The following is a 10964-nucleotide window of genomic DNA, read 5'->3' as shown; positions in this document are numbered from 1 at the left end:
TATCCCCATCCACAAGAACATTTGTGTCAATCATCCCCCCCAACCAAAAATACCGATCGACACCCATGGGTATATGTGTGTGTGTGTGTAAATATACATGTACATGTATAATGTACATGGTGCAATATACACCAACGAACATTTGTTCAAATTTGGTTTTATAGATACTAATATCTGTTCATTCTGTAAACATAACCCGAATCTTACATTTATTCTGGCTTTGTAATGATGTTAAAGCTTTATGGCAGAGGGTCATTGAAAAACTTAGTTTGATAAAGCTTCAAAATGCAGAGTGGAAAGATATACATGTGGGAATTAATGGATCCGATCTTGAAGTGAAATTTTGTAACACGGTAATCTTTTTAATGAAATATATCATTTTTAGATCAAGGTCAGAAGGTAGAGTTCCTACTCAAGAAGAGAGTATTCAGAGAGTCGTAGAATATCGAAATGAAGAAAAAGCAATAGCTATTAAAAGGAACAAGTTAGACAAGCATTTATTAAAATGGGAGAGAATGTACCGAAATGGCAGGACTGAGGGCGATATCCAGGTGTGATTTGGGAGAAAGTGACTGTGTAGGTGTGTGTGAGGGTGTGTGTGTGTATGTGAGGGTGGGTGTATGTGTGATTTGGGGGAGGGAAAATGAAGTTTTCCTTTGGGATGGGTGATTCTTTGGGATTTTTTTTTGTTTGTTTTTTTACTCGTCTATTTTTTTTTTTGATTTGCTTTGTTTTTGATGAGTGCAAGCCAAGTAATTTCATATAGTTTTAAATCATTGTTGAATATTTGATACATGAAAGGAAAAGTGTTAGGCATATTATATGTATTTTTTTAAAGGGGATCCTAGTGTCAGTATATCTATTTGTTTATTGGTTTGTTTTGGATTTGGGTCTCCTTTGTTTGTTCTTTCTTTGTATTCCATGTATAAATCGCCCTCCACAAATGAGCAAGGGAAGACTTTTTGTTTGGGGCGGGGGGGAGGAGTGGTGTTTCAACCATTTTTATAACTGATTTCATTGTTTCTCCTTTAAGTTATATATGATTTATGCTTGTATTAAGTTAGTGAAAAAAGTCAAAATATGAAATGTAAAATATTATTTTATGTGTTTTGAAATGTTAAATTGAAATGTTATATTTTTGTTCATGGAATCAGAATAAAACAGTATGAAAAAAAAATAATAATGTACATGTATACACTCTCTACTACCCCGCATGACACGCAAATGCATTTGCTGTTTCAGTCACGCACTGTTGATCCTATGATGTTAATGTGTATAGCCCGTATTCTGAAGTCGGTTTTATAGTCCAGGATAGGCCCCAGTATTTTGATATCTAAAATTAGCCGCCACTGACCCAATCAGTATTGCGTACAATGGCAATGGGGCCAAAAAAATCACAAGAGTGATCACTGAAATGCATATTATCAAGATTAAACGAGTGCAATACTGACTAAAAACATAGTTAACGGAAAGACAAATACAATATCTTACTAAGTGTTGAAATTTCAAATTTGGTGGCAAAATTGTTACAAAATGCTTGAATGTATCCATTTTATTTCAATTGACTAAAATTGCAAGGGAAATGTATGAGAAATGTTTCGCAGGGTGAGTTTGATTTTGCCCTTCCCCCTTCACACAGCGTGAAAACGAGCATTTCTGCGCAAACAGATTTCTGCGAGCTTTACAAAAATGGACAGTACTCACTCAAGTGTAACATTCTGTCAGCACTTTTACTTTCATTGGATAGATGAGACCCAAACCCAAGAATATATGTGAAAAAAATTACCCATATATTGTATATTTTTGATTCCCAGGGTTTTTTTTCAAAGTGTTAACTTTTTTTGATACGCACTGTATAAAATAGTGACGTGACTGTATACATTTTTCCAACCAGGATTTCCCGGCCAACATCCTGTGTCATATCTACTGTCAATTTTGGGGAAAATTTGTGAAAATTCGAACGTTTCGAACGTGACTCACATGTATAAACAATCATTGGGAGCTCTTCAAAGAATGGTTGATTTAGAGTAATGCTAAGGATATGAGTGGGGGTTACAGGCTGATATCCCCCCATATCTTGGAATGCAGTCTAAACATCATGTTTTATTGGAGTATCAGATCAATACCAGTACCCATACATTACATCATAAATCATAGTTTATTCTCATTGTTCTGTTCATAATTTCATTTTACGATCCCTGGGGGCCGTTTCATAAAGCTGTTCGTAATTTAGGAGCAACTTTAAGAACGACTGGTGATCCTTTCTTACGCGCAAAACATCGCCAATTTATGATATCATTTACCACAAGAAAGGATCACCAGTCGTTCTTAGAGTCGCTCTTTAAGTTACGAATAGCTTTATGAAACGGTGCCCTGGGACTTAAAAGGTAAGCGAACGGACCAACACTGCGTTTTGTCACTTATTGATTGTGTTTTATAAATGGCTAGTCTTAAAAATTATTCCCTTTGAGATAACTTTATATGATAAAGAGGATAAATTGGCATAATATTTCATTTGTGCAGAGAAACTAAAATATAGTTGTTTTTTTTTAGGAAAGGTGCCTGTTTTTTTTCTACTTAGTAGCATAAACTATTTTTTTCGATATGAATGTATTGAAAAGTGAATTAGTTTGTTATCATTCTGGTGGGCCTATATTACAGGACTACACTGCAGCGAATGATGCATTATGGGTAATGAGCATGTCCAGTTATGAGTAGTAAGGATTTAAGATGGGACTATTAAGGCTCTTGTTCTTATGCCCTTTAAATTTTTCTTCAAGAGATTCAAGATTTATTCAACTCATCAAAAATTTAATTAGGCTATATACAGTGAAATATAAAAACCTCATCATGATACTAAAGCGATAATAGATCTAATTAATTTTTTGAACAATACATATTATCTTCATTGAAACTATATGATCACAAAAAAAAAGATATTAAATACATAATGGAAGAGCTAGCAATCACAAAGACCTTTCGGTGGCTTGCTTCTGTTGATTGAAGAAGGGGGGGGGGGGGGGGGTAAAAAGCAGTTTGATTCCGGTTTTACAACCAGTGTGTTCGTTCCTTGGTTAAAACGTATACGGAACATCACATGATATTTAGCTATGCACAGAAAGGCCTATGAATATGTTGGCCAACATAACTTGAATGAGAATTTATACACTCTAAAAAAAATTACCCAATGTTGGGTAAAATGGCAACATGTATGCTTGTTGGGTAAAAAGATACCGAATATGTTGTAAATTTAACGCAATTTTGCGCTGAAATTTACCCTTCACACATGCATTTTGCCAAACATTGGGGAAAAAATTACCCAGCAAATATGAAAGTTCCTTTCTACCCAATATTGGTTAAATTTTTAATCTCTGTTTTTAGAGTGTAGGTCTAATGGTAAGTCGAAGTTTCGCCTGTCATGATTGTTAAGTGCAGTTAAGAGTGATTGTTTATGTTCATAAATATTTGTAATTGTATTGGAAATGAAACCGAACCGATACAGCTACAGATGACAGGGCAGATGACAAAAACGCATATTCTCATTTAAGCACTATTCTAAAGCTGGGTTGTATTCTTGGTCAAATTTCAATTTAGCTTGTACTTTGTCAAAATGGTGTTTCTTTTATGGGTACCCTATTTGGCGCTTCATAATCATTGAAGTCGTTCGTAATTATTATCGTAACGTTGTGAAAATACACCTGAACTTTCTTACAAGATGCCAATACAGCCGTGGTGATTGTGGTATATCGTTTCTTGAATTAATCGAAAAGTGTGTTGGTAATTGCAACCGGGGAAATTGTGAAAACATACAAATATTGATTAAGGAACTGACGTGAACAAAAATGCAAGTTGTAGTTTTTCTTATGAACTTTAGAAGACGAGGAAGAAAGGGGTGTCCAAGGACAGAACATTAAAACAAACATCGGCGTATCATGAGGCGGTGGGATGGGGGTGTTGTAAATCACACCATTTTCAAACCAACCTTGTATTTGAGTCTTTTGATGATTTGATCGCTTTTTACCTTTCTAAAAAGTTGATAACAAACTTTCCAAAAAAATATAAACGTCACATATCGTTGCGAATCGAGGGCTATTTAAATCACATAGGCACCATTTCCAATCGGTCTGCATCCGAGGACCCCTCTTTGAACTGTGTGTCTCCGGATAGTGGGGGTAGGTGTGTGTCCTCGTTTTTCTTCCACCATGGGTATGTGCCTACGCACTAACTTCTCCTTCAAACTTTCCCTTCTTCTCCACTCTCACATCCCCCCCCCGTGAAAAACCCTGAGTACTAGAGTCGCCTCTTTATAGAAGAGGTACATGTCCTTAAATGAGGAAGCGTTATTAATATAGGCCTACGTCCGGAAAGAGAATGAAGTGTTTCTTAGCCGACCACCAAACTGTTTCCGTAATCAGGACCATATATATGACGCATGTTGTAAATAATAATTCATTTGGAATAGATTAAAGTCAAGTGGATGAATCTAAAGGGTAAGTTTTTTTTCAATCTTTCTTGTTGCATAATTCATGGAACATGAATTGTAGAAACTTTCCGGTTTCAATTAATAATGTGAAATATCTTATTTAGAGTTTTTTTATGTTATAGTAAATTTTCTTTTCGGTAACTTTTCTGGTACTTTATGCTCCCGTATAATATGTTTAGCATGCCCTGCTTGTGTCAGTTATGTGACCGTGTTGTGGGCTCTCTCTTCTTACATGTACATGTCTAATTCAATGTGTAAAAATGTATCTGCGTTTTTAGTCTAGATATTGTTCCTTTATTGCTTTTTGTTCAATAAAGTGATGCAAAACAGCTGAAAAGATATAGCGCCATGTTCAGAATTTCGAAACATACCTTTGGAGGGGAAAACTTTTAAAATGATCTTCAAATTCTGTCCTTGTTCAATCACATGCAACGGCAGGTATATAAGTATTCAAATTTCACTAAATGAAATTTTCTCGTGTTAATTTTCATCTTTGCTTTTTATTAGCTGGCTTGTTATACAGAATATAATGGAAATTGGCTTAAGAAAGAAAGTTCGCCTTTTGAGATACAATTTTCCTGCTTTGTGGAATCCAACTTTGATAAGGAAAGAGGGAAATAAAGAAAATTAATTGGTGAAAATATAAAAGAAATCGACAAGGACCAAGAAAGCTATATGGAAATTAGGATCATTAGGAATATGTAATAGTCAAATTGGCAACTTGAAGACTTTTTTCCTTCATCTATTTTACATTCATTCAAGTTATAAAGAGAAAAGGAATTAAAGAAATTGCTAAGACAATTACAAATCATTAATTTTCATTAGACGAACTCCCCCCCCCCCCCACACACACACACACACGCTTCAACCCAAACCGAATGCAAGGTCCCGGAATGACTGTGATGTTGATATTCCCCGTAAAATCTGTTTTGAAAAGAATGAAAACGTGTTCCTCTGCTTTGATTTTTTGCACACACCATTGCTTCTGTAGACATTTTGAAAACCATATGATTTTAATCACTGTCCGATAGGAAATAATATATCGTGTGAGTTCAAAATCGAGGACAGAGGGGATGCTATACAGTGTACAAAAGTGGAAGCCTGAAATGAAAATATTGCAGTTGTTCTATAGTTTAAATGTATATCTTAATCCAGTAAAGGTTGTAGGTTTTTTTTTCGGGGGGGGGGTGAATAAAATAGTACGATTATGAACCATTCGTGCCTTTTTGGGAACATTTCAATATTTCAAATGAACTGAAAAGTCTAGACTAATTGGCCCGAGTTCACAAAGTTGGTTTTGAAAACCCAAGTTTGAATCCATTGTTTATGCAGATTTCTTGTATAAATTACGCTTAATTATAAGTTAAAAAAAATAGTCCAATGCTGATGCGCGCTTTGGTCACAGAGCGCCAAATTGATGCCTGTTACCATGGTTAGATAAGCTATATTATTCATGAGTCCACTCCTTCCCCTGTTTGAGGAGTGGACTCATGAATAATTAGCGTGGATAACCACGGCAACAGGCATCAATTTGGCACATTGTGACAAAAGCCCGCATCAGCATTGGACACTTTTCAGTATACGCAGTAAATTAAGCGTATTTTATACAGGAAATCTGCATAAACCATGGACTCAACCGTGGGTTTTCAAAACCACCTTTGTAAATTCGAGCCATTAATTCATGAAGGTACTGCTTTCGGCTGATTGAATACCACTTAAACAACTACAGTCGAATATGCCAAATGCATAATCATGTTCTTCAAATACCTGGAACCATCTGACAAAATTTTAACGACTCCACCTCTGGTTAACATATTTCCCATTTAATGGTTTATTTATTTTCATTGTACACTCTATACAAGTCGATGTATGAACGAACACAAGAAGTTATACATAGAATCACGTAGCCTTTTTAGTGCAAGTACAATAATGTTAACTATCGAAAGTAGTTGCTAGACAATGACTGTGTTTCGGTGATCATAAAAAGTTTTTTTCATTCACTTCGCAGAGAAAAGTCACTGGAAAACTTGACTACAAGAATACCGAAATGGATACCATGGATATTGCAGGAGTTTCTGAAGAAATGAAAATAGAATCATCAGCAGCCTTTTCTGACTTTTATGAAACGACATCAGATGCAAACTCAACCGACGGAGCGGTACCGGCCGTGTGGTCCTGGGAACCCATAACTTGGAAGTGGTGGGAAATCCTTCAGTTGATCCTTGCCATCGCCGGCATCGTCGGTAACTTCTTGGTGATGTTGGTTCTCTTCCGGGTCAAGCGGAAGCTCTGTTCTACCGATACCCTGATCGCTGGCTTGGCCGTGGCTGACTTCTTGACCTCGGTGTTCATCATCCCTCACGCTCGCGTGGAGACGGTTCCTCAGAGCATAGCTGCACAGCTCTACTGTCGAATCATCCAATCCAATTCCTTGATGTGGACATCCATCTGCGCTTCCATCTTCACCTTAACAACCATCTCAATCGAAAGGCTGATGGCTGTGAGGTACCCATTCACATTTCAACGTTTCTTTACACCTAGAACAACCGCTCTTATCATCTGCAGTATCTGGCTGATCGCCTTCCTCATCAACACCGTCAGTTTCTACGTACACTACGTTGTCGATGGAAAGTGTGCCTTCGGATTCTCGACCCCATCTTTCCAAAAGTTCATAGGAGTCTTCTACTTCATCGCCGAGTACTTGGTGCCCGTCTTCATCATGATCCTCGCCCACGTTCTTACGATCAGAACCCTTCGTGAGCGCGCCCAGGTTAGGCTACACTCTTCAGAACATCAAAGCCAACGCCCAAACAATCGACTCCTGCAGGCTCGACGTCGCGTAATTGAAATGCTTTTTATCGTTGTCGTCATTTTCATCATCTGCTGGACACCCGATCAGTTTGGATTCCTCGCTTTCACCGTGGGTATTATCGATTTCTCGCACTTCAACAGCCCCATCTACCGTTCCTTTGTAGTCCTTGCTTTCGTCAACTCCTGTGCAAACCCTGTAATCTATGCAGCCAGGAACCCAAACTTTAGAAAGGCGCTCAAAGAACTCTGTGGGACCGTGCCGTCTCTCAGACTCCAGTCTGTGTTTGCAGCCATTGATGAGACTAGCAATATCTCTACTGATACAAGTGCTACTAAACTATCTTCTGTTGACAAAGTAATCGTGTAATTTTTCATTCATTTACTATAAAAATGTATTTAATTTCGGACATATTCACTATTCTTTATCTATTTAGATGTGGATTAAATATGCATTTAATCCAACCATAGTTTCAGTAATGTAGAGTTTTATATGTTTCTCACAGGAAGTGTCAAACCGGGCTTTATTTTCCTTGGGCCAAATTCAAATATTTGGAAACTTTTAGAAAAAAAATTAGTGAATGGTGAGAGTGTCAAATTATCGCCCCATGCAATGTGTCTACTGTACACGTAATAATTTACAGCCTCTTTCGAAAGAGAATTAATGATACTTGTATTATATTTTTTAGTGTTTTCATTTTTCTTTAGTATATTGAGGGGGACTAAGTCATGGAATTCTGAATTTCTACGTCCCGTAATAAATATTTTTTACTGGCCTATATGTCTCACTAGATGATCATTATGAATTTGTTAAATGCAAGAATTTCTTAAAGGGGAGTTCACCCTGACAAAAAGTTTATTGTAAAAATAGCAGAAAAAATAATAAAAAATATTGACGAAGGTTTGAGAAAAATTCATCAAATAATTAAAAAGTTATTAGAATTTCAATTATTTGATTTGTGACGTCATATGCGAGCAGCATTCCTACATAGCGAATGGTAAAAAATCAATGAAATGTCATTTTCTCAGAAAATTGAAAATGGTTTTTACTGTACTTTTTGTATATCAATAGACAAATCATTTCACACCCGATCATGAATAGAAAACAAAATAAAGTCATCAGCAACCATATAAAATTTGAAATTCATACATTTTATATTACCGTAACACATGGGGCAGCTGCTCGTTTATGACGTCACAAATCCAAAACTTTGAACTCTAATAACTTTCTTATTCTTTAACGGATTTTCCTCAAACCTTCACCAATATTTTTTACTATTTTTTCTGCTATTTTTACAACAAAGTTTTCTTCAGGTGAACTTCCCCTTTAAACAGAATTCAAAACTAAAGAAAATGTGCTTATTTCAATGATATCTCCAGAAAATACAGTAATAATGGTAAGAAATTATGGAAAGAAATGCAACAAGTTACAGGCAAGTCAAAGAACGATAATTCATCATCCTCCTCAAGGGGAGTTCTCGCTCCCACGATTTTCTTGCTGTTTATAAATGATATATCACAATCAATTAAGTCTGGTGTTATAGCAATATATGCTGATGATGTCATTATATTTGAGACTGGTAAAGATGTTGAGACAATAACTTCAAAATTGCAATCAAATATAGATTCCTTAATGACTGGTATAAACTTAACCATTTAAAGATAAATGTCGACAAAACAAAATGTATATTTTTAATAACACGCTCCCATGATGTTATGAAAATTTTTATTGATGGGACTGAAATTGAGCAAGTTAAGTCAATTCGTTATTTAGGGGTTTTAATACATGAAAATCTTAAATGGGACATTCACGTCAATAACTTATGCAAATCCATCGGATTCAAGATCCGTTCCCTTGGAAAATTAAGAAATTTTTTAAGTCCTTCATTATTAAACACTCTTTACAGATTTACAATACAACCTTGCATTTATTATGTATTACCTATTTGGGGGAAATACTACTGATAAAAACAAAAGCAAAATTTATAGATTGCAAAAAAGAGCCGCACGTTACATAACTGGAAACTTTGATCAAAATATTTCTCTTAAAACACTTCTAAAAAACCTATTCTGTACTAACATGGATGAACGAAAAGAATACTTTCTTGCCACACAAATGTTTAAATGTATCCATGGAATAGCCCCTCTCCAACTTTGTAATGACGTTGAAATGGTCTGTGACCGACATAACTACCATACAAGAAATAATGATAGTCTTAACGTAGTTGCACCATTTGTTAACCTTTCAATTTTCAAAAAAGCTTTCAGATTTTCCGGTGGCAAGCGATGGAACGACATACCCCATAATATTAACAAATGCACAAACTATCGAAACATTTAAATTGATTTATAAAAAAATTAATTTCAATAATTAATATTGATGCTTTTTGTTCCATTTCATTTTATTTCTTTTCTTTTTTATTGTGTTAATGATTTGGGATATCCAATATGTTGGAACGAATGACTTTTATGTAATATAATTCGTGCATTTAACAAGTAAGCTTCCATTACTTAGCTTGGCGATATTTATTTTGTAAAAATTTTATTGTTAAGTCTAGTATGCAATGCTCAATGATGATTAGATTCTTAGTTTCCTTCATAAATTTTGTTTTATTTGTATTTACTATGCCAATGATACCATACATCTTTATACATGTATTTCACAGTTATTGTATTATCTACAGGATAGTTTTCCCATTTCATCAATTAAAAAAAAATGAATACAGTACCAGTCACCATTCCTTTGAATCACTACTAGTGCCTGTTTCCGCCGGATTCTATTGTTTTCTGGCTGGGGCAGGTAGTGGTGAGTCTGGGAATTATGACTGGTATAGTGTATGTTATCTTTGAACAATTTGTATTAGTAATAATTCTGATTTTAAATGTTATTGAACTCACTCATTACAGAACCAAATATTACTTTTTTACCTATTATGGTTATATTGTTATTTTTATGTTAACAGGACCAGGCTGAAAAACAGTTAATCTGAGCCTTCTATCCTGTATAAAGATATTTTAATAAATAAATAAATACCATGTGTATATACTGGTTTTAGCGATTGCAACGGGGATGGGTTCTGGAACAGAGTAAATGCTTTGAAAACGCCTGTCATATTACAATGTACAGCTTAGGTGTCTTTGTCGAAAATTAGTGAACCGGGACAGCAGTTTGTCTTAAGATTTAGAGCTGACGAAATATTGCAAAATAAATATGTCGCATGTCCGGAGTCCAGGGGCCGATTGCACGAAAGGGTCTTTGCAAGGACCGTCTTTCGTGTCGCCCATCTTTTATGATGCGCCATGTGAAACGCATTTTAAATAAATCATCTGCAAACATATTTCATTCGTCCGTTAAATTAAACAAAATATTTGTTTATAAAATGATGTGATATATCATGAAATTGTATAAAATTTGATTTAAAAGCAAACTAACGAATCTCATTCTTTATCATAAATTTCAGAAACACCCCGCCTATAGCGTATCATAAAAGATGGGCGACACGAAAGACGGTCCTTGGAAAGACCCTTTCGTGCAATCGGCCCCTGGACGACACTGCTGTTTTGGTTGACCGATTTTCACAAAAGCTGCTTTCTCATGAAGGGCTTTTGACAAAAGATTTTCGATGTTCCAGAAAGCGTAGTGTTTGAAAACTCTCTTAAGTGTGAATGTTTC

The 10964-nt window shown here is 35.5% G+C and overlaps 1 protein-coding gene across 1 annotated transcript; it reads left to right on the top strand.

Annotated features, from left to right (window-relative positions):
• Positions 1–4416: 4416 nt before the first annotated feature.
• Positions 4417–7967, top strand: LOC121426375 (galanin receptor 2a-like). The gene is made up of 2 exons (XM_041622661.1): positions 4417–4490; positions 6492–7967. Exon 2 carries the CDS (start codon positions 6531–6533, stop codon positions 7659–7661), a length of 1131 nt encoding a protein of 376 aa, XP_041478595.1. The 5' UTR covers positions 4417–4490; positions 6492–6530; the 3' UTR covers positions 7662–7967.
• The last annotated feature ends 2997 nt before the right edge of the window (positions 7968–10964 follow it).

Source organism: Lytechinus variegatus, chromosome 13 (genome assembly GCF_018143015.1).
Source record: "Lytechinus variegatus isolate NC3 chromosome 13, Lvar_3.0, whole genome shotgun sequence".
NCBI classification, from domain to species: Eukaryota; Metazoa; Echinodermata; class Echinoidea; order Temnopleuroida; family Toxopneustidae; genus Lytechinus; species Lytechinus variegatus.
The sequence above is the reverse complement of the archived record's forward strand: the minus strand, read 5'-3'. Positions and strand labels throughout refer to the sequence as shown.